The sequence below is a fragment of the Pygocentrus nattereri genome, chromosome 4, assembly GCF_015220715.1.
Source record: "Pygocentrus nattereri isolate fPygNat1 chromosome 4, fPygNat1.pri, whole genome shotgun sequence".
Lineage (NCBI taxonomy): Eukaryota > Metazoa > Chordata > Actinopteri > Characiformes > Serrasalmidae > Pygocentrus > Pygocentrus nattereri.
The window spans coordinates 28,842,409-28,866,864 of NC_051214.1; the positions used below are offsets into that span (position 1 = coordinate 28,842,409).

Below are 24,456 nucleotides of genomic sequence, written 5' to 3' on the forward strand. Positions count from 1 at the left end.
GCCCCTGGCCCAGCAAGGCTCAACGGAATCCAGAGACATTTATAGTGGCACGCCAAGAAAAGGCAACAGCCCTGAGCACATCGTGACCCCTCCATTTAAACAAAGTTTGCAAAGAAAACCATGTCTGCACCTCTTTTCTAAACAAAGTCATTTTCTCATCTTTCTGCAGACATAAAAACTCCTGTCATCGCTGCTCAGCTCGACCTAACAATTCCTCGCTTGTTTCGAGTTTCAGCACTTCATTGTTTGTGACTTGCTTATTACATTCAGTTATGAATGGTGCTTTGATTTACTGCAGCTGCATTGTGTAACAGTAAGTGCACATGTAACACGGTAACAAAGAAAAAAAAAACACACAACGCCATGCATTCACCAGAAGCCATTCCCTACTCGGTTACAGTACAAAGACAAGAGGGCCAGGGAAGTTCAGGAAGGCCACCTCATCCACAAAGACACTAGCATTAAGAATACTACAGTTACAAGTTATTAATACGTTGTTTGTCTAAGAGAGAAATGGAGTGACTACCCTACTAACAGACCTGCGTTTAGGCTGAGACGTTACATTTGGATACTCTTTCCAGTAAGGAACAGATCAGATGACTGATAGAATGTTCACCGGTTTATAACCAAATTTTCCTTGAGGACAAAGTTACTGCGCATGAGGAAAAATTGAGTCATGAGATTCAGCTATTTAAGAAATGTGACTCTAAGTCCATGCCGTGTTCTTTTTCCCTCCTGGCTACATTGTGGTCTAATCACATGAGGAGGAAACTACAACACATCACCTTCCTGAACTCCTGTTGTCCCTCTTCAACATATCATTTGTTTAACAGTAGCCAGAGCCCTGGTTAGCAAACCATCAAGGGGTCTGTAACATTCCAGCAGTGAGGTTAAATAAATATACATCTAATAAATAGGTCTACTTGATGTATGCACACACACACACACCCGCACAAAACATCTTGAAGTATAATCTACCAGAGACAAAAGGGTATGAGTTCCATTTAAGGCATTAGAGAAAGGTGTGCATGGTTTTGACTCTTAAATGCTTGTGGCTTTAGTTTCGTTGCCAGGTGTCACCAAATACACCCCAATTACATGTTCAATGTAATATATTTATAGGGGGGAACATAAAAGCCATAAAAACAAAGTATAACTACTCTGATATAGTTTACATATAAGCAGTTTTCATCTCTCGTTTGCTCACTTTCTTTCTTTCTTTTCTCTCTATATACAGTACTGTGCAAAAGTTTCAGACCATCCTTCATTTATTAATGTGTATTTAAAACAGTCATCCAGTAAAAGTTATTAATTTTTTTTAGGTGAAAACCATTTTACACAAACCTAAACAGAGGCCTCAACAACTAAACATGATGGTACAAAATGTCAGTATTTAGTGTGACCACTCCTAGCCTTCATTACAGCTTCCATTTTGGAAGCTTTACATTTCTCATTTTTGGAGACTCGCTTTCAGTTTTTCTAAGAAACAAATTTATTGTTCCACATCAAACTTCTCAGACCTTGGTTGCATTATTTGCTTCTCACAATCCAAATTAATGGATTAATAAATTCAATGATGTTGAGGTCTGGACTCCATTGTTCTGAGAACACCAGCAGCTTTGTTTCTTTGATTTGCAAATTTTCTTCTTTTTTTGTCTATTTACTCTTCTCATTAATGGCTTCTTGATAATATTTTTAACTTTCCCTCTTATGCAAGTGAACTATTGAATATCTAATCTCAGATATATATGATGAAAATTGAAAAACTTGTATTTATTTCAGTTAAATAAACTAAGGGTGGTCTCTGACTTTTGCACAGTACTGCACCCCACCCCACCCCCCCTCTCTCACTCTCTCTCTCTATACCCCTCCCTCTCTCTCTCTGCTTCCCTTCCTCATCTCTCAGACTCTAAATCTCTCTCTGGCCTGGGTTCAGACTATCAGTCTTTGTGGCTGCTTACACTGCACTTCCTCCTTGAGGCCAAGGCCAATGTGTGGTGCAGTGTGGAGTCTAAGACTCAGCTGAACAAAGCGTTCAATCAATCTCTCACACTCTTTCTTTTCTGACACCTTTAGCCATAACAAGGCACCATGTTTAGGCTCTGGCTAGCCTTTCCCTGCCTAACACATCCTTCCATAGTGGGAAATAACCATGATTTAAGGCATAACTGCATAATGCCACATCTACCCCACCAAGTTTGTGACATGACTAACAGGCGGAGAGAAAAGGCTGGTGTGAGGCACAGCACTTAATAGTGAAAATGCCCTTCCTCAGCACAAACTGAATATCATGGAGAACAAATCATACTCAGTTGTAACTGTAAAATCATTGGAATACACGCACATGCAGACTAGCGTCCGCAGTTCTGTCTTTGCCAGTGCGAGCAAAGCAGCAGAGGTTGCCAGTTTTGTGCTTTAAGCTAGTGAAGTGTATTTGGTGGGATTCAGCCTTTGCATGTTTGCTAATAGTGCTCTCCATGCTTGTATTGCCTTATCACTAAAAGCCATTGTTCATAACGCTAGCAATTAAATTCCTCACTCAACAAGTTAGTGCTTGAATAATGCGACTAAATACCGTAAAAGAATCTCTGAAAAATAAATAATCTGATATCTAATAAAATTATAATCATTCTCTCTTTGTATGCATATAAACATAATTTTTTGGTATGTTATCGCAATCAACAGCAGTTCGACTAATGTGATCAATATGAGCATATAAATAGGCTGTATAATACATGTATAACATAATCAATATTATCAAAACATTATATATAAAAAAACTATAGATGAAGGACTCTGCGGCCTGAAAAGGCTTCAGGATGATGTGCTGCTATTCTGGAGAGATGTTATCATGGCTGACTGCATGTGAGTGAAATGTAATGGTGGCTGATGCTACAGAAGGTGTGACTTACATGTAACCCCTGCTCAAAAGGCCACAATCCTTAAGCCCTCTGTTCCTCAGAGCTTTCAGTTACTGTGTGAATGTGTGTGTGGTTTAGCGTGCCAGTGTGGTGATGAGGCTGGCGCACATCTCAAAGAAGTCCATGGTGTGGCTGCCCTGGCGTGGTGCCAGCATTGGCGTGCTGCCAGGTAGAGAGCCCGGTAGAGAGCTGCTCAACTGCGGCATCTCCACGGCAACAGTCGCAGAGTCGATGCTGAGGCGGGGCCGGTGGAGGCCGGCAGCCGAGCCAGAACGCTGGGGAGTGGAGGAGCCTGATTTCTGCTCAATGATGTCATCTGGAGGAGACAGAAGGAAGAAGATGTGAGGAACTTTGGATCTCTGGCAATTGTACATCACATTAGCGCTAACTGTAAATGACTGAGTGTTCCAGTGACTGCACAGTCCTTCAGGTGCTGAGAGCTTTCACTCAACTGGGAAAAACTTTTAGCTGCACTGAACAAGCTGGAATTTATTACAGGATACTCTAAAGCTCCGCTCGCTGGTGTCACTCAACCATTTTAAAGTATTTACCTCTCTACTCAGCCTGAAATGGTTCCATTTTTAACTTGATTAGTTCTTAGTTTGGTGTAAATTCTTTGTAATTGCATCCATTCTTTTTATTGACTTATTTTCATTATTATTTTTATTTCATTAATCTGCATATTTTATTGAATTGTTAGCTGTTCATTTTGGTTTGATAGGTTTTCTACTTCAATTACTTAAATATTGTTTTGCCTTGTTTTTTGATTTGATATGTTCTTATGTTTCATCTTTTTATTTTCTTGCTTATTACCCTTTTCCAGCTCTTGTACTTCTAGTGCTTGGCTACAGCATAAATGCGGGTCAACCTTAAAGTTCTCAGAGTGTAAATAAAGATGAAATGAATGAATTCTATGCATTAAATAAGCCATTTTTCTACATTTGTCTTTCACATTTTTCATATTATTTTCACCCACTTACAACTTTATGATTTTTAAATCAAAAAGAGTTCATTTTTACATGCCCATTTTCAACTTTCCATCTTTATTTCTTAGAACTGCTGCATATGAAACAAATTTTATGTAAAAGACCTCTGTTCTGATTGGCTGCCATGCACTGTGCCATCTTCCAAAAGTAGTAATGTATGGTACAAACTGATAACTTCAAGGAGCGATCCTCAGAACCATGACCATGTCCATGATATGGGCTTGTTTAACAGTTAAACTTAGGTTGTAGTCATATTTCCATCATTTTATCTCCCATTATACCCTCCATGCTGTTTGCTATGTATCCTGATCTTATAAAGAATGAGCAATTACCATCAATGCTCTTGAAGTCCAGTAGGTAACTTCGGTTGTCCACCTGATAGAGCTGTAGGCTCATCTTCACAAAGTTACCAGTTACCGGGTTCTTTCGGCGAACCCTCAAGTGATAGGGGTTCACCACCTAGAGTAAAGACAACACCTTCAGCAACTGCCCTTATTGAATATGCATAGCCACCTACAATCTTGCAAGGGGTGAACTGTGTACTCTTTTTATCAACTAGGCTAAAATAATACCTTGAAAGCTTGAGACAGTATAGACAGGCATACAAATGTAATTCAAAGTCAATTCTTGCTTCAAGATTGATCTTGAAAACTAAGCAAATATATCTACAAACAATAAAATTAGCCACCTATAGACATTGCCAGAAATCACATAAGCAAATCTATAACTGATGCAATTTGAGGTGTGTGATGATTCAGACTTGCAGACTGTACAATGCAAACTTTTGTCTATAAGCTTCTATTTCAAGCTATATTAGCCTCATAGATCCAGTGCAAAACTAAAGAAGGAAACTTTAGACACCAAACATGTTGGCATATTAGCTAGGGCCTGGGCCAAACTAAGGTCTTTCGTTCTATCCATACTGTATGTGTGTAATGTCCACTCACCTTCCAGTCGTACTCCAGCTGCTTCATGGCACGGTACACTTCAGCCATGATGTCGTACGGCTTGCTCTGACTGCGGATCCCAAGGTGCCACTTGGCCTTCTTCACAGCCAGAGGTTTGGGCCTTGTGGTGTTGAGGGCATCCAGAGGGCACCTGGCTTTTGGGCTGTCAGCCAGAAGTGGGGGCATCCTCTCAGGGTGGGGCTTTACCCCTGGGGGTAGGGGCATTCCCTCCTCGATGAAGGAGCCTGTAGGGGGGCTGGAAGCTAAGTAGAACTCACTGGCCTGGTTCATAATGCGGCGATTGTCAATGATGAGATGGTAGGCTACTGCCAGCTGGTCCTGGGGGTCTCCACTGTACAGGCTGCTGAGAACCTCTGCCTCTGTGCTCTCGAACTTCTCACACACCTCTCGCACGGCCTCCTCGTCCACCACCGTGCTGTCATAGGAAGGGTCCTCAGGAAACAGGTAGCCAGGCAGGTCCTGCTTAAACCACTCATGCTCTCTAAATTGAACACAGCCAAAACATCCTTAAGAACTCCTACTGTTTCCTATTAGAGAGTTGTATTTATAAGAGCTGTGGGTGAATGCAGAGCATTCAAATTTGAAGCACTGATATACAGCGGCAGACAATGGTTTGAACACACCAGCTCATAAAATATAAAAATACTAAAAAACTTACAAATGTTTTTAATGTTAAATAGTGGAGATATTTAATCTAGCACATATGGAATTATGCAGTGACCAAAAAGGTGTTAAATGAAGCAAAACCTTTTCTGCTCATTAACTGTATTTGCATATTCTCACAAACAGCTTCATGAGGAGGCAACTGTGACGATATAGTGGTAATTTTATTTTAATGAACTTTACTATATTTGTCTTAGAAACAATTTCCTGTTTCCTGTGTCCTGATGAACACACAGATTCAACCAGGTGTGGTCAAACTTTTAACTGCTGTTGAATTTATGTTTTGTTGGTGAAACTTTGCACCAAAATCTGAAAATGATTAAAGTATTTCAGTGTATGTGTGGCAGTGTTGCTGCAGGGAGCCTCTAACCTTATATCTTTAATTGTAGCTCTCTTCAGAGGGTCCACCTGGAGCATAAGCATCAGCAGGCTGGCCACAGAGCGGTTGAGGTACTCGGGGATGTAGAAGACTCCTCCACGGATCTTCTTGAAGAGCGTGGGGACATGTTCATCATCGAAGGGCAGCGTGCCACACAGCAGAGCATACAGGATAACCCCACAGCTCCAGATGTCCACCTCTGGACCTGCATATAGTCTGCAGAAGACCATACAGCACACAGGTGAAGAATGTGTGTGCATGTAACCGAGGATAGTATTTAAAGGAACCATTTTACCAAATTAACCCTTAGAAGTTGAATTTAAAATGTGTATATATATTTTTTAGAAATTTATGTATATATATGCACATCCTACATTCTCAGTTTTTGTCCGTTTTTATTTTTCTACATCATTGCAACATATCAGCTGTCCTTTACATTGTGTGGAAATTACATGATGAATAGATCAATAGAAAGACTCTAAAGTCACTTGGAATAAAATCTCTTTATTCTCTTACATTAACATACATTGAGAGGTAAGAGTGTTTTTGCCTTCTTCTGTAAAGTTACTATTTTGGAGATACTTGTTTTTCTTTGGACAGCGATGATATGTAAATGCTGTAGTACTTTAAATCAGTACCAATTTTGTGTTTGTGAATAGAACAGGAAATCATATATCTTTTGAATTTGATGAAATATATCTGCTTGCTCTCAGGAACACTCTTGTTTTGCAAAAAGAAAAAATAACTTTCCTCTTTAGACGAGATTTGACGTCATTGTTTGACATCAAAATGGGGTTAGTATAGACTTAATGTAAATGTAACTGCTATGTAATAAATTATGTAATTGCTTTTAAATAAAACAGCAAAACTACTTCTACTGGTTGAATAATTACTGGGGCTTTTGCTTTTATTACCAGCAAGTGGTCAAGCCTGTTTGGCCATTCTTATCCTCTTAAGTCGTTGTGGCATTTGTAAAAATAACCATTAATCACACTTTTTTGATTTGATGAACAAGATGGTGGTGGTATGAGAGGAGGTCCAGCTTCACCTTTGGAAACATGAGCTACAGTGATATATGCTGACTAATTACCTTTATTTATCATGTGCGACTATATGACATGATATTTAAAAGTAATTACTTACATATAGCTCCTTATCAGTGGTATCAAGAAAAAAAAAACACATCACATAATAATTCGCAATAACTAGATATGATGGACTGAATATTTATTTCTTTTGCAGGACAGACCACTAAGCAACTACAGTAACGTAAACTAGCAGTCCTGTGTAACCAATCCTGTGTAAAGTGTTACTTATAGATTAAGAATGTGATACGGTCAAGAAGTCATGGCCTCTTACCTTCCAGAGATGACCTCTGGCGCAGCATAGTTAGGAGATCCACAGCTTGTTCTCAGGAACTCTCCATCTGACATCATGTTTGACAAGCCTAAAAGAAAACACGAGACAACTGCACTCAACATCAAATGGACCATGCTTTTATCCCTTCCTTGGAAGTGTTGAGCCTGTAGTATGCAATGCTATTGGACAGTTCAGGGACATTCCATGTGTTTTAATTCTAATGAATTCTTTTTTCTAAAATAACAAAGGGAAGGCCCATCATTTTGGGAGGATTCATATGTCTATTCACAGACAGGTGTTCACTGCAAAAAAATTGCCATTGTACCAGAAACCCTATTATAGTAAAGTAAGATAAGATTCTTATGATAAGAATAATAATGGAAAACAGAGATTACATTAGTAACAGGCTTAGAGTAACATTCCTCTAGTCTGCATCAGAACATTCTAACATGTTATAAGACAGGCTTTGAGCTCACCTAAGTATCCCTTTTTTATAATAGCTGTCTTTATTGCCCTTTCCATAAAGGTAAAGGGCAAAGACATTGAGACTTTTATTACATGTATTACGTTTTTACTACTTATATTACTTTTATATTACTATTATTACATTTCATCTAATTCAAACCCTAATAAAGTGTCTCTTTTACTACTTATGAAAGTTTAAGATTAACCTTTTTGGCAGAATGTCTTCACTTGTTTCAGTGAGCTACAACTAAGAGTGCTCAGTTGCACCATGCTTTAATTACTTGTGATAGCAAAATATCACCCTCAACTTTTCAGGGTTAACAGAGTGCCAGAGTGGACAACAAAACTGCTACCTGCTTAGCAACTCACTCTCTCTACGTACCAAAGTCAGCAATCTTGGCATTCATGCTGCCGTCCAATAGTACGTTCTCTGGCTTCAGGTCTCTGTGTACCACCATGTGTCTGTGACAGTAATCCACTGCTGATATGATCTGTTGGAACAGACGCCGTGCCTCATTGTCCTCCACCTACAGCGAGACAGAGAGTTTGAGAAAGAGAATCAGGTGTCCTGTAGAGGCAGATAAATTAATAAACACATCTCTCACACCCCAATTACTGCAGAAATATCAATCACATTCAATTCCAGGGCCATAATGTCTTTCTTGCCAGAGATGATGAAAAATAAATAAGGCTTTTCTTTGTTAAAGTAGCATTTTTATGGAACAAAACATTCACCAAACAATATTAAAATGGAGATCATGGCTATTTACCATCCAACCTCTACAATTTGTTTAACCATCAATCAACACTTATCTAATACAGCCTGCATTCTGCATACTACAAAATATCCACCTGTATACTGCAGCTTTAAGCAAGAACAATGCCAGTCTTAGTAGCTGATAACAAAACAAATATACACATGTAGAATAGAAAAAATATAAATACCCTTGTTAAAAGTGTGTTTTGTTGATTTTCTAAGTGAAAATATGTGAAATATGACTTTTTAAATTTTAGATAAAATGTGCCATAAAATTTCAAACCAATATTAAAATGTGCAGAAGTTTAGAGATTGTGTTCTTTTTTCAGTTAGAAAATCAACAAAACATGTAATTTGACCAGGGGTGCCTAACTGTTTGCATACTACTGTAACAATATATACATATACATAGGCTAACCTTGAATCCACTGACCCAGTCCAAAAGTAGTTTACTTGGTCAGCCTCTCATTGGACGTGCATGACCGAAGGGCTATCTTGAGTTAGCCAGGGTACAAGGCTAATCTGGACTACTTAGCTAAGCGTATAAAAGCAGGTCCAAGTCATGACATTCTTTTATTTGCTCATGTTGTAGAAAAAAGAAACTACTACATTAATATTAAATTACCCTGCTAATTTCAATTATATATCATATACACACTCACTGGCCACTTTATTATATATACCTACCTTTTAAATAAATACGTGTGTCAAACTGGGCTCCTTTTTGGCCACAGCGTTCAGCGTTTCCCCTGAATAAATATAACATTCAACTCATTGGCTACTTAGAAAAGCCTTCATAAGTTGAATTTGCAGTGTCAAAGGAGGGAAACGCTAATCTCTGCAGAGCTATGGCCTGGAAGGAACCCAGTTTGACACTCCTGATTTACACCCGTTGTCCATTTTATCAGGTCCACTTATGATTTAGATGCACTCTGTAGTCTGACAATAACAGACTGTTCATAGTGGGTCACTTTCAGCACTGCAGTGATACTGACATGGCAGTGACATGTTGGGGGGTGTGTGTGTTCTGCACACAGTGGATCACACACAGCAGTGTTACTGGAGTTTTTAAACAGCACAATGTCACTGCTGTACTGAGAATACTCTTAAAATATCCAACAATGTTGCTATAAACTGACCACTGATGAAGGACAAGAGGATGCTTAACACAAACTTTGTGGCTACAGACAATCTATTGACTCTGACTTTACATCTGCAAGGCAGACATGTTTAATAGAGTGGACACTGAGTGGACAGTGTTTAAAAACTCCAGCAGCATTGCTGTGTCTGATCCACTTGTACCAGAGCAAAACAGACTAACATACCTCTGTCATGTCAATATCACTGCAGTGCTGAGAAAGATTCACCACCCAAATAATACCTGCTGTGTGGGGCCCTGCCCATTGATAAACAGGGTAAACGGGACTTAACAGAACTGCGAATGGCCCCCATACAGTAAGTGGACCTCATAAAATGGACGGAGTGTAGGTTTGCTTTATAAAGTAGGCAGAAATTGAAAAGGTTAGTGAGTGTACAACAATAAAGCAACATACATTGCCATTCAGAGGCGTTGAACATACAGTGAATAGTACAAAAAAGTGATTCTTACCCTCCCATGTTTACAGATATAGTCAAAGAGTTCTCCTCCAGACACATACTCCATCACCATGAAGAAGTCTGTAGGGGTACTGATCACCTGGTAACTGCAACACAGGCACATGCACATCAGTGATAATGTATGAAATAATGAGAAACTGTCATATATCTGCAACTGTTGTTTTTAGGCAGTAATGTATTATACAGATGGTATAAAGAAGAGTTATTTGTAATGTTACTTTATTGCATTGTATTTATGGGTATTCATGTTACTATTGTAATGTCCTGATTGGATACATGATAATGCATGATTGGAAAGCTGTAATAAATACACATCTGCATTGTGATGACACGTACGTCTTAGTATATAAAGTCTTCGTTTGGATCTAACACAGTTTAGGTTTGGCACATTTGAATTAATTACAAAGCATATGGATCCAAATGTGGATAATGCCATATTCTACACATATTATCTGCCCCCACCTCCACTTTAAAATGACTCTCACAGGCGACCTCAGTGAACCAACTGTCTTAACAATTACAGGCACTCGATGATGAATGTAAATATTTCTGAAACACATCTTGAATTTTGTTTAATTATTTCTGACTAATTCCCTCTAAAGTGCACATTAATACCATATTTCTGTTTGAAGTAGACCTATTATGATATGAAACCAAGAAAAGTTATTCTGCATGGTGCATTTTTTTTGTCTTTTGTGTCACTGAAACCAACAGAAAAAGTGCAGACTCAAATATGTTGACACAGTAATGCAACTAAGTAATGTATTATGTAATGACATTTAAAGCATGTTGTAATCTGAACTTACAGTCACATGCAAAAGTTTGAACACACTTATTTTCATTTAGAAAATCAACAAAACAAATTTTCACTTAGAAAATCATCAAACCATGTAATTTGACCAGACATTTGCATACAACTGTGTAGCAACATGGCAGTTGCCAGTACTTCTGGCCATTAATGGTGAATTGCCTTGACAGCAGCTGCTGTCATCTTTCGGCACTGCTGGAGTAAATGGCATTGATGGCCGCTTGCTGTATGCACATTGAGAGGTCATGCGGAGTAAAAGGTCAAACCATGTATTTAATGAACGTTACTGCCGATGGGATCTGACAGGAGCCTTTTCGCAACGTTGCCTGTCCTTTAGCTCATGTAGAACCCCATGTTCAGTCAGGCGCAGGGCTAGCCATGGCGTGCTCTTTCCTTCGGCTGTAGCCTGCTTCATGTCATTTCCCCTGGAGGGACTGCCTGTGACAGAGGGACCCTGCTGCAAGTTTGAAACATGCATAGTCATGGGAAAGCTTGACGGGTGCACCCTTATTTCCTAGGGGAAAAACCCTCTTCTCAGGCAACGCTTCTGTCTCCTTTTATTAATCTCCAGCTTTCTACTGTCTTGATGGCAAGAGACAGCTATTTGCAGCAGGGTGGATGTGTGGGGAAGCCTCGCGCTGATCTGCCTGACTCAGTGTGCTGAGGAGCAGGGAGGGGGCCGAGAGCGAGTGAAGAGCTGCTGAGACAAATAGGAGAAGAAGCGTGGAAGCTGTTGGGATAAAGGGAAGGGATAAAGGGCTTCTTTACAGCCCAGACCTCTCATCTGCTCTGACTGCAGATAAAGTAAGAGACAAAGAGAGAGAGAGAGAGAGAGAGAGAGAGAGAGAGAGAGAGAAGGCAGCAGACATAAAAGGAAGTCTAAAGAGATTACGTAGCCTTTTTATCTCCTTGGCCTGTAACCTGGATCAGTCTGTGTGGGAGTCAGTGCATTGTTGTGTCTGATCCGCAGCAGTATTGCTGTGTCTGATCCACTCGTATCAGCACAACACACACTAACACACCACCATCACGACCACATCAGTTTTACTGCAGTGCTTAGAATGACCCACCACACAACCACCTGCTCTCTGAGGGTCCATGGGGGTCCTGATCACTGAAGAACAGAGTAAAAGGGGGCAAACAAAGTATGCAGAGAAACAGATTGACAACAGTCTGTAATTGGAGAACTACAAAGTGCACCTATAGAGTAAGTGGACAATGAGCGTAGAAACAAGGAGGTGGTCATAATGTTATGCCTGATCGGTGTATGTAGGTGTTCTGTCTGAAACATTACAATGTTCAGACGGCTTGAAACTTTAAAGAGGTTCCAATAAAGAGTATCAACTTCTCACGCTATAGTGATGCAGTGGGACAAGTGAATGACTGTTATTGCAAATAAAACATGGACCTATTTAATATTCTCCCATCATAGAAAACAGCTAGAGAGGTTTTTACCATATATTAAAAGTGTGTGTGTATATGTGTGTATGTGTGTGGGCACTCTCTTCTACTCACAGCTTGATGATGTGCGGATGCCGGAACAGCTTGAGATTCTGGATCTCTCGTTTGATTTTGCCAACCACATCGAGACTGCGGATCTTCTGCCTGTTCAGGATCTTAACAGCAACCTTATGTCCTGTTAGCTGGTGCTCTCCAACTGTTAAGCAAAACGAACACACACACTCAATGAAAACCCAGCTGTAACAAGACCACCAACAGTTTCTTTAAACACAGCTGATGAAAGACCAGTATGAATCCAAAGAAATCAGACTGCAGCACCACAGGGCAGCGACACCCCGCTATAAGCCATAACAAAACAGAGGAAAAGAGGAACTCATTGTTTTAGTGTTCAGCTTCTCAACCCTAAAGACAAACATGACATACTCCGAACCTGATCAAGGATGTGCAAGTCTTGATGCTATCAGTACTTGGCAAAATGTTACTAAAGCAACAGTGCTGTTTTCACTACTTCAAAACAATGTCAACTGGCATGAAACTGCAGTGGCAATGTGTTTTAGCATTTTCCATGGCCTCTATACTGTTACAAGGGGAAAGTGCAAATTCTAAACTTTCTTTAAAAACTAACACAACAGATGTTTTGTTAAGAAATGTATTACTATTATTATTATTATTATTATTATTATTATTATTATTATTTATACATTGAATTTGATAAAGTTATTGCTGTGTCCAGTCTTTGTGGAGAGCAAATTTATCATTTGCATTTATGCCATTCTTTTTTCATTTATTTTATGTTGAAACAAATGAATCAGATACACACAAAATGCAAATTAAATGTAACTATGTAATAAACATAATTATGTAGTATAACTTGAAATCAGACAATAATAACTATACATTTTAAGGGTTAAAATTGACTCTTTAAACAGTACCATAAAAGTCAGAGATCACCTTTAACTTATTTAATTTTCAGGCAAAATGACCATTAAGTATACATTAGTCATTTTTCAGCATCAGGAAAAAAGCAGAAAAGAAAGTACTGCACTGACTAAAGTTTTAGAATTTTTGTAAATGAGATTTTAAGAGCTATTCATCTGGCCATACAGAATTTGACACCAATACACTGATATTGCAATACATACAAATACAAGTAATACAAGTAGTGATTTTATGTATGTCAGTGTTTTTTAACCATTTCCCAATAATATTATTTGTCGTTCTCATCTGACACCTGACACCTTTGCTAATGAATACTTTATAATGTTAAATCAAATGTGCTTCTGATGATGTTCAACAAATCACCCAATCACACGATACCACCAGCACTAGGAGGGCGAAGGCTAGCACAGGCTTCCTCCAAGACCTATGAAGAACCACTACATCTTTTCAAGCTGTCGCTAACACAACTTCATTGGACACCTGGATGCACTTGGAGGAGGATGCTAACTGCCCGTTCTGTTATACTGGCTAATACCTGCACTGGTTAGCTTTGTGCTGGGGAGACGGGGGCCATTCTGCCCACCCAGAGAGAGCAAGGCCAATTGTTCCCTCTTGGACTCCCGGCCATGGATGGCTGTAACATCACCAGGGATCGAACTCACAAACTCCTACTGATTTCTCATTTATCTTAAGTTTTAAAAAGCTCATTTAAAGCTTAATGGTTTTTAAAGGGAAAGAATATCAGATTTGTGTCAGTATCAGCTGATACTCAATTAAGTTCTCAATATCAGTGTCGGTATCTGAAAAAAACAAAAAATATTGTGCCATCTCTACTTCAGGCTCTGATGAGTATGATTTGGCCTGGTCTGCAGGGAAAGTTGACTCCAATTGGTTTAATATGGACTGGTAAAATCTGCTGAACAGTCATCTGCAAATAAGCTCAACCACAGACATAAAACAATACTGAAATAATATTACAGTCCAAACCAAAGACAAAACCGCAGCAGGTTAGGCTGCAGTCCAGACAAAGCGGCGTGTTTTCCTGTAAGCCTGCCCTTTACAAAACACGCCCCCCCCCAACATGTGAACAAATGTGTCCCTGGTTGGACATTTAACTCCGCTGACACCCCAGGCATGCAGGATTGACCAAGTCTAGCCCATGGGCTATGCCTGCACCAGCACAGAGCTTCATATCACACACATACTCATTCCCAAACTTTCAGAGGTAGTGCAGGAAGGGAAGCATGTTTTTGCTTGATCAGTCCGACTGCTTTGTGTACCTTGAGCTTTACAGTGTGCCTGAGGGCCATCAGTGTGATAGAGCGAGTAAAAATAATGTGACAGAGAGAAAAGCAAGAAGCAATGCCCTCAGGCTTCTGAAGTAGTTTAACGCAACCAGACGCGTGGATGTTGGATACAAAATCAGCTTAAATTTCTTGAATGTCCCATGTAATAAACCATGTTTACCATCTTTAGATCTCCCTTAATGTCATAGATTCAAACCCTTTCATAAAGGTTGCATAAAAGGTTGCATGGAACAGTTCTACATGGATTGAATGGATTCTGTATGCTCTATATTGAGATTACATGTCTTATTTAATGCACAGCCAAAGTGCGAGAACACCAAAACCATCAGTTCTATAACATTTATTTATTTACTGTGCATTAATGTGTAGCACTTTTCGACCTCAAAGCAAAGCTGTCATCACTCTATTGTTATGGCTCCTGATCCTACAGACAGTCTTTCTTCAATCTAAAATCTAAAAACCATGCTGTAAAGGGCCTGTTATTAAGAAAAAAAATCAGTCTGAGCCAAAACACTCTTTATAACTTCAGCATGAGTGGATGAGGCTAAACTGCTGTAGGCTGAACATAATATATGGATATATGCAAATAAGTTTGTGATGGTGCCAAAAACAATGCGTTTAAAGCAGTTTTTGTCACGTTTGCCTGTACCAACCATATGGAGTGAAGAGCGAATGACATGTTTTGAGACTTTAAAAGAGTTTTATTTTATTTTTAAAAAGCAAGTTTTCAGGTTTTCCATAATAAAAGCCCATTGATATTCACAAAATGGCTTGCAGCAGTATGTACATACTTAAAAATTAAAATAAAAAAATTAAATAAAAATTGCATTTTTAAGACCAGTATAACGCTGTCTGTTCGAAAACATTAATTTTGTTGATTTTCTAAACGAAAATAAGTTCACATCCTCTACAGAGCACACACTCAGCACATTGTAATGCAGAATTACCGTTTATTTGCTGAAGATGTATAAGACGTGTTTACCTGCTTTCACTTTAACTTGACTACGTTTGCGTACGACTGACTTCACATTAAACTCTACGTTTAAGGTTTACGTTTCCTACGCAAGGAACGTAAACCTTGGACGTCGCGGTTTTGTGTGACGTCACTCCGACGTAAAGAGAGCAGGCGAGCGCAGCGAGCTGCTTTAGCTCTCGGTGGCCGCTGAGGCTCGTGCTGACCCCAAATTCCTTTACTGCTCCTCAAGGTCACTTAATGGGATGTCCGACTGGGCGTAATAAACGGCTTCGTCACCATTTCACTGCGAGCAGCACTTGTGATCTTATCACACTTAGATAACGAGCTCATCGCCTACCTGAGAGCGTTTATTACTGTCTTATTACAGTGGTTTATTATTACTGCGTTATTAGCTCGCATTCTCAGCTAATCTGTAGGCATGATAACACAAGCATTCAAGAAGTGCTAGCTGCTGAACGTAAAACCATCACACTGAGGGTTGCGGCAGTGTTGTTGTAATATAAAGCTACAGTCTTAGAGGTGGATGTATTTAAAAATGAGAATAGATGATGATAGTTTGGACGGAATGTTACAAGGCTGCCGTAATAAGTTGTACTCCTAATGATAATAATTATAATATGCTGCCTACCTTTGTTAATATTGCAGAAATAGCTCTGACAAAAAAAGGCTACTACACAGACTCAAACGCACTTACTGCAAACTACATGTTATGCCTATATAACAGCTGACAGGGTCGTAAATGACGGCATGCTCGTAAAGTGAGGCGTGTTGTTCGGCTCAGTAAATATCCCCCAGCCCCCTAAACTTAGCCCCAGCGTAACGCAGCGTTTACATTCTGAGAAAGCCCAGCTCTGTGGCCTCGTATTCCGCAACAGTACTACGCCGCTGCTGTGCCCAAGAGACGTTTACTCTGAACGCAGCTGCGCACCTCCGTACTGCGTAAACGGCGTAAACTCTCCGCCGGCAAGTTCAACGCTAACGGCCATGGAAAAAACACAAACACGCGTTCACAGCCCAAACCCCGCCATATCAGAGAAGGCCCGGAGCAAACCGAGACGACTTAACTCTTCACTTTGCCGAAGGTGCCCACTCCGAGCGTGTCTCCCAGGATGTAGTGTCCTATCTTCACCCTGCCTTCGTGCTTCTGCTTCTCGGCCATTTTACTCTGCGGAGCCGCTCGCTCGCAGCTCGCTTCGGCCGGAGAGCGGAGGGGGCGGGGCTCCGCCGGGCACGAGCGGCTTCAGGTTGCTCGGGGCTGACCTTAGATCAGCGTGACTGGAGAGGATCCGCTTCTGAAATCAGACCCTCGGCCGGTGCGGGCAGTCCATCGGTCAGAGCAGACTCATAGAGTGAGAGAGAAAGAGAGGGAGAGAGCGCTGACTGATGGAGAACGGCGGGGAGGAGAGGACAGGAGAGGAGAGGGGCGGGGCGACCAAAACATTACACTTAACAGGAGGCACACCTGCGCACGAGCGCTTTCAGATAAGGAGTGTGACTTAAGGCGTGACAGCGCGACCCCGATGACCGCTACTCTACTGGGCAATGCTGAGCCGTCTTGGGAAACGATCACCTGTCTGTTTAATACTTTTCTGAAATCTACGGATTTAGATTACACCAAATTCCTGATCCTTTTTCCTGAGCAGACTTTATGATTCCATTCCCACTCATTAACTGAATGGGGGAGATAGAGGAGGGGTGGTCCACTGTCTTGGTAACGTTGAATTTCACTTATGTTAGAAAGAGAAAAGTGTGCGTGTGTGGGGGGTGGGGGGTGGGTGGGGTGGGGATGTAGTGCGACATTTCTTCTTTAACAATATTTTTCAAGGCCATTTTTGTGCGCACATTAAAAAACAGGATCAGTCGAATTTTAAACTGAAAAATAGTTATATATAAATATTGACCTGTCCCTTTAAGAAGCAAAACAGCAGGTCCTAAATTGCGTGGAATAAATAACGGCGGGAAGGTGGCTGTAACGTTCCTGTCTTACACTTTGACCACTAGATGGCAGGACCGGATCAACGCTGAGAGCGGAAAATAATTACATACACACGCAAAAAACATCGCCGAGCGCTGTTTAATAGACACCACAAACCACCGCCAAACTGTCTTTTACTTGCATTATTGTAATAGTACTGTTGGTACATTACTATTATTGTTATTGTGGTTTAACAACACCATCATCAATAATAACAACAATAACACTGCTGCTACTACTACTACTACTACTACTAATATTAATAATAATAATAATAATAATAATAATAATAATAATAATGCTATTGTTGGTGCGTTTTTTGTGTAGATTCTGTTTATATCCTAAGACAGGAGTGCCCAGTCTTGGACATCTACCACCCTGGACAGTTCAGATTCAACACACCTGGTTCTCTTATTCAGATGCCCCTAAAGGCCTTCATAACAGGGATCAGGAGTGTCGGACTAGGGATGGTCAGAACTCTGCAGGGTGGTAGATCTCCAGGACCAGGACTGGGCACTCCTGTTCTAAGAGGTTCGTAACTTTTTTATTTTTGTGTAAAATCTACTAAACTAAACTGCATGAGCCAAATCGTTGTCCTGGTCGGTTGTGTTGGATTTTTTTACATGTTTTTATCACGCAGTGTTTTTACTGAGAGTGAATCAATCTACTGCTCGTATCGTTCAGCGTTTCACTTCAGAGAACGTTTGTGTCGCTGGCTTCCAGGTTTTCCACCCGTATTCGTACAAGCCCCGCCCCTCCACAATATGACTGGATAACAGTTCAGGCGGGATACTTTGAGAATGAACAAGCCAATTGGCACTGTCCAATCGGCGCGGAGGGGGGCGGGGCGTCTCGGAATACGGGTGTAAAAAAACTCCTCAGGACCGTTTAGAGCAGAAGGCCGTATGTGTAACACAAGCATGCAGGTAACGAGCGTGGGTCTGGAAGGGGGCTGAGCCTGTTCAAGCTCTCCACACGACAGCGTCGAAGGGGAGGAGGAGGAGGAGACGTAGGGAGTCTAAAAAGTGGAGCTGGAGCTCGAGCGCTTTTAAAAAGCCGCTCTCCTCGCCCCCAAAACAACCTTCCAACAGAAGCGAACTGGACTCAAGTTTTCACTCACTGAAAGGACATTAAACGAGGGGCCATTGTCTTCATTTGAAAGCCCAAGACGACTCGCCACACAGTGAGGTGATTCACTTCATTCGTTTAAAAGCAGCTCTTCGCGTTCCGGACGGAGTCAGCAGGACTTCACTTCAGAGCTTCTCACCGACTTTTAAGGACTTTTCTCTTCAGATAATCTGGACTTCGCCTCCCCATCATCCGAACTGAAACGCTCTTTTCCGAGTTGTTTTTCATCGCGTCTCTCAACGTGTGTGGACTGAGATTTTATTAAAAGCGAAGCGAGGTGGACGGAGCTCTCACATGCCAAAGTACATATATGAGAAGGCAATGGCACCCGAAACAAGAAACGGTGGAACAGCGACGTTAAACAGCAGCAGCAGCATCAACACGAGCAGGAGGAAACTTCTGATAGCTCTAGACATCCTCTGTCTTATCTTAGGTGAGTGTTCACATCAGCCGTTGAGGAAAATGACAAGAGTCGCTGCCAGATTCGTGCATGGCACTCTCGCTGTTTGGTTTCAGTACAGCAGCGCAGCATCAAACGCAGATAAACAGTGTTGCTGTTCAGCAGCTGTAGCTCAGAGCCCTCTTTCATGCTTTTACATTAGCCTACTGCCAAGAAGCGACTGTAAACAAAGCAATAAGGATCAAACCGTTACTGGCTTTTGATATTCAAATATGATGCATGATGTCCTTTTGTAAAACATGCAAATCCTGCTCAGAACTATTCCACTTCTCAGTCTTGTTTAAATGTGTCTGTTTTGCATCGTTATCTCCTTAAACAGAAGTAAGTACCGTTAGAAAGCCCTTATCACAGATGATAGGGGTGGGCACAGATGGCACCACCGTTTGACTGGTTGATTTATTAAAGGGAGTGTTAACCAGCATGGGCTTGTAAAACCATCACACATTTACATGCTTACTGGTGGCTGGACTGCCAGTCTGTGTTTACAGCTTTTGGCAGCCTCTCATTATATTACAAGTAAAATAATGAGCAACTACCAAAACAAGTGGAGGAATCGTTATTCATGTTCTCAGCTGTTTTTACAGATGCTGTGGAGGGTTTTGGTTTAGGTTTTGAAGGCTTGCCTTCATTGTTTAGCCATACCATCTTCACCAATTTTAGGTTTAGGGTAATGTCCAGATGATCTTCAGCTTCACCCTTAATGATCTTCCAGAGTTTGAGTGTGTATTGTCAGCTGTGTCACCAGACAAGCACATGATGGTGACATTCTGCTCCATGGGCTGTATAACAGGCGAAAAGTGGGCTTCCCCGCGCTGTAGGTGTGTGAAGACCCAGGGTGTCAATGACTCGACTTCCCTCATATTGTTGGGGTGTCTGGAAGCCATCAGAGCGAGCTTTCCCAGAGCTAGCGAGTGCTCAAGGCCTGGGATTAGTGAGCATCAGCCCAGCATTTGGCATTCTTCTAGGAGCCCCTCTCCTCAAATCCCCCTTTCACCAGATGGCTCATCTCCTTTCAGAGCATGCCACGGCATCATATCAACTTTCTCTCTGAGCGGAGAGGCAGGTCGAGTGCCCCTCTGTCCTTTTGTTCGTGGGAATGCAGAGAAGAATTGCTAAGATGTGTGGTTTAGAGTAGCAGGGCTGAGCTGTGTAGGAGAACTGGGGGGAATTGCCCTTGAAAGCACTGCTGATCTTTCAACAGGCAACAGCTCTGGGAGTCGAAGATGAACTGGTCAGCAGGTAGAAGGAAGAGCTTCAGCAGCAGTGTGTGATATCCAGATGCTTGAGATGATATTGCTGTTGCTATGAATCCAGGCTGTGGATTGAAAAATGCAGCCAGAGGGTTCCAAATTATCCAAAACTTCATGCACTTTTATACTTCCACTCCTCCCACTTAACCACTTTCATTCTTTTTCTTAGTGAAAAAAAAAGGTGAAAATGTAGACGCACAATTTTACAGTGCTTGCTTTACAGGCACTTTCAAAGAGACCAGAACGAGACTTGCTTTCACATGTGGTTCATGTAGACACAGAATTCCATAAACTGCATATGGAGCAAATCTCCTGTTTAAACCGACTTCCTTCCCAGTTTAAGAGATGGCGCTGCGGATGATTGCACGCATCAAAAGCAGGACACAAACAAACATGTTCTTTGTGATGTTAAAGAAAGGGTGGTTGCCCCGCTTTATGTTGTGGGGGTGCTGTGAAAGAGAGGAGACTCTTTTAGATGGGGATTTGGGGAGGGGGCCTGCAAGGTTGTGGGCCACTTGAAGAATGTCTGATTGAAAGGGCTTTGTTCATGCTGACGCTGTGGGAATAGCCCATGCAAGGGTTGGATGCTTGGGGTTCCATCTGTTGTGTGGATGTCCTGCTATCATTCTCTCTCTCTCGCTCTTAGTTTCTCGCTCTTACTCTCTCTCTTCAGTCTTACGTTGATTAAGTGCCTCATTATTCTGTCTTCCAGAATATCACTGGTATTTTAAAGCATAAATTCCACAAAAATTGAATTTGAACAGTTTTCCTTTAAACCCTATACTTGTATCTCATCTCTAGAAATCTTATATCTCATATATAAAAGCAAGTTTTGTCTGTACATTTTTCATAAAGAAGCTAACAGTATATCTTGACTGACAAAGCATTTAAGGTCATTTTGTGCAAAGTTGTGCCCTTTCACTCTCCTAAAAACATCATCCAGCTAAACACCCTCTCTGTTATCACTGTGGCTGATGACAGCATGGTGCTGTCTTCTATCAGCCAAATGAGCCGAGTGAGCAGTCAGACAGATCGCTGTCTGAGAAGACTTGCCTCCCATGGAGATCCTCCAGAGAGAGTGCAGCACAGCCCGACGCATTAGCATACAGTAGTGCGCTAAAGCAAAGGAGGGACGTCCCTGGATCTCACTCTTCCCACCCCCTCCCCTAGGGGGGCCATGCAGGAGAGGAGGGGTCAGCGATGACATACATTCTTGCCGGTGCCACAGCATCAGCTAGAGCCACCAGACAACCCTTTACAAACCCCATGCCATCTCAAATCACTCATTAGTTGGTGATACTGGTTAATCTTAGTTTTAGATTTGCACTGCAAACTTGTTGGCAGTGCAGTTGTTCATGTAACATTAGAAGAATGAAGGCTGTGTGGTGAGTCAAGCTATTACCAGCCCAAGGCTCTTAATGGCCTAAAGTCCCCTAGAACTTGAAATATAGTCAGGACTCAAATATTCATGGTTCAAGATTTGGTAAATTTGGATGTCACTTCAGAAATATTTGGGCATGGTTGGGTTCAAAGTGCTCATTGACTGTCTCTCACTTTTAATTGGCCTGCATTTACCCACTTTTAGGTGGTTTATAAGTAGGATAATAATGCAGTTCAGTTTTGCATGTCAGTTATTTAAGGCTGAAATTGTGCCGACCAGGTGATTTTATTAGGAATGTAGAGTTTTATCTGGTCTTTGGGTGGTTGACCTGCCTGTGTGGAATTTTGTTGGAGCTGCAGTTAGTTTCAGAATTTGGTCAGGCTGCTTTCGAGTTTGAATCACATTTTGTTGGGCTACAGTTGAGTGAGACAAAATCTAGTAAGGCTGCAGTTGGGTTTAGATTCTACTTGTTGACCTGGGCCAAGTTGGGCGCAGGATGTTTTCAGGCATTCAGGTCTGGTTCAAAATGTCAGGCCAGGTTAAGCTCTATGTTACACTTTGTGCCACTGTACTTTCCTCTGTGATGTTTGTAATGGAGAGACATGCTCGATGGCAGGAAACCATGTTCTAAAAACAGGCCTTCACCTAAGCACCATTGTGCTCCATGTCTTTCTTTAAGCACACAATGGAGCTGGGCTGCCATTCAAGGCTGGTCAGTGCCTGAGCACGCTCTGTGCATTTTAACGCAGTCGGTCAGAACAGCATGCATTGCGCCTGCACCGAGACGACTTTTAGCCCAGTTGGCTGTGAGAAAATGGAAAAAACGCTAAATAGAAAAACTGTTTGCTTGTTTATGTGTAGAAAAGGGAAGAGATAAGTGTCTCTCTCTTTGCGGTCACTGGTGTGTTTCAGAGTGCACGGAGTTAAAACAACACCAGAACCACTTGGCACTCAGGTTTTTTCCTGTCAGGGCTTACCTGGGCTGGTGCATGATCAAAGTAAAGGAAAAGGGTTTGGCTGTCTTGATTCTAGCCATTTATAACTTCTCTCTCATCTGTGGCATTCCAGAAGGGGTAGGCGGGCAGAGTTATAACGTGTTGGGGAACCCGTGGGAGAGTGGCTCATCTAGGGCTGGCCGTATTAAGCTCCAGACTCGGCCACATCTATAAATATTTTCCAAAATTTCTCAAATTCTTCATCCCAGGTCAGCACGGCTCCTGCTCTTGATGTGACATCTGGTATAATTTTTGGGGCCGGGGTTGTATGCAGGGCTGAACTCAGGAAAGGGTGGGAAGAGGAAAAGGTAGCCTTGTTCTCTCTTGCTCTCTCGCTCTCTCTCTCGCTCTCTCTCTCTCTCTCTCTCTCTCTCTCTCTCTCTCTCGCCCTCTCTCTCGCTCTCTCTCTCTCTCTCTCTCTCTCTCTCTCTCTCTCTCTCTCTCTCTCTCTCTCTTGCTCTCTCTCTCGCTCTCTCTCTCTTCCTCTCTTCCTTCCCCTTCCACTCGTTGCCGTAGGTGTGGCCAGCTGTGCTGTGAAACGTAATCCTTCTCTTTTTCCAGACCATTTCCTTGAGCGCAAAACCTGTCTTTCTCTCTCTCCCCCTCTCTCTTTCTTTCTTATTGACCTGCTTGTAATTGCAGGAGACCCTATGAAGCTGCCACAGGTTATTCAGGAAAACCTGCCTGGCTTGAGCTGTCATGCATGTAGCCTGATGAGGTCCCCATGCACTAACACTCCCTTTACATCTTCCATAACACCAATTACACTAATATTTCTCCAGATTTGCACTTGTTACAGATTCAAACTTTAGAAACATGAGACCAACCCTGATTTATTATTGTTACTATTTTCTAATAACGGCAGCGGTCTATTACACCATACTGTTTGAAAGTTTCATGATGTATGGATCGTTAGGAATTTTGGAAGGAAAAAGTTTCATCAGCAAATGTGAAGGTAATTACAATGTCCTCTCCCCTATAAAGCTACCGTTTTGAAGGTATCCCTATTGTAGTGATAGGCATTTTTGTCCGTCACAGCCGTGAATTCCTCTCTCCCATACTGTATACTCATACATGCAATATATTTTCAGTGCTTGTTGCCAGGATGTTTGGGGTGTTTACAGGCTAAGCTGTATGTTTGTAAACAAAACCTTCTTAACATACACAGAGATGGCATCAGGCAGGCGCCAGGACGATGACCAGTGCTGAACCTTGGGCGACTCTCATTTGTATATGTCAGAGTGTTTAACTCGAAGCCACTTAACTTTCCACCTGGAGGGGACAAGAGACTGTGATTGTGGTCAGCGGAGTGCACTCTGGAACTGGGAGGGCCATAATTTCAGAGAGGGAGAGACTGGTGGTGTTTAGAGAACCCACCATGAGTGGTGCAGGGGAGTTTCCTTAAACATAGCATAACTCCTGTTGGATATAACATCTCAACCATGTTATAGTAAATTGCAGTATAAGCCAGTGGTAGTTCTTGTTAGCAGCATGACTGACTACACTGAATGTGTATCAGGGAGAGAAATGTACAGCCTTATGTAATCCACTAGTCTTCTAAACCTCAGTTGCCATCTCTGAATGCAGTGGTGTATTTATGGAGGCGTGCTGGCATCAACTGCTTGTTAGATTAGATTTAGTCCCATTTCCCATTTGCAAAG

At 41.6% G+C, this 24,456-nt stretch overlaps 2 protein-coding genes across 3 annotated transcripts in view; one reads left to right on the top strand and one right to left on the bottom strand.

Moving 5' to 3' along the window:
• Positions 1-1,860: 1,860 nt before the first annotated feature.
• Positions 1,861-16,765, bottom strand: prkaa2 (protein kinase, AMP-activated, alpha 2 catalytic subunit). The gene is made up of 9 exons (XM_017689017.2): positions 16,672-16,765; positions 12,439-12,580; positions 10,108-10,201; positions 8,124-8,268; positions 7,277-7,364; positions 5,909-6,133; positions 4,855-5,356; positions 4,240-4,366; positions 1,861-3,237 (listed from the first exon to the last, which is right to left on the bottom strand). Exons 1-9 carry the CDS (start codon positions 16,763-16,765, stop codon positions 2,996-2,998), a joined length of 1,659 nt encoding a protein of 552 aa, XP_017544506.1. The 3' UTR covers positions 1,861-2,995.
• A 1,710-nt stretch (positions 16,766-18,475) lies between these two features.
• The window catches only part of plpp3 (phospholipid phosphatase 3), a 51,459-nt gene continuing 45,478 nt past the window's right edge, over positions 18,476-24,456 (top strand). Inside the window, exon 1 of one of the 2 annotated variants that reach the window (XM_017689031.2) lies at positions 18,476-19,142. In XM_017689031.2, the coding sequence (XP_017544520.1) occupies positions 19,004-19,142 (139 nt within the window). In that variant the 5' untranslated portion in view covers positions 18,476-19,003. The remainder of the gene's footprint in view (positions 19,143-24,456) is intronic. The other variant, XM_017689023.2, reaches the window with a different exon arrangement.

Excerpts from the sequence above, each read along its gene's own strand:
- prkaa2 (XM_017689017.2), bottom strand. The coding sequence starts at position 16,765 with ATGGCCGAGAAGCAGAAGCACGAAGGCAGGGTGAAGATAGGACACTAC. Across the intron at positions 10,202-12,438 it reads CATCCGCACATCATCAAGCT|TTACCAGGTGATCAGTACCC; the intron begins GTGAGTAGAAGA and ends CCTGTGTTGCAG. Across the intron at positions 7,365-8,123 it reads TGCCAAGATTGCTGACTTTG|GCTTGTCAAACATGATGTCA; the intron begins GTACGTAGAGAG and ends GTTTTCTTTTAG.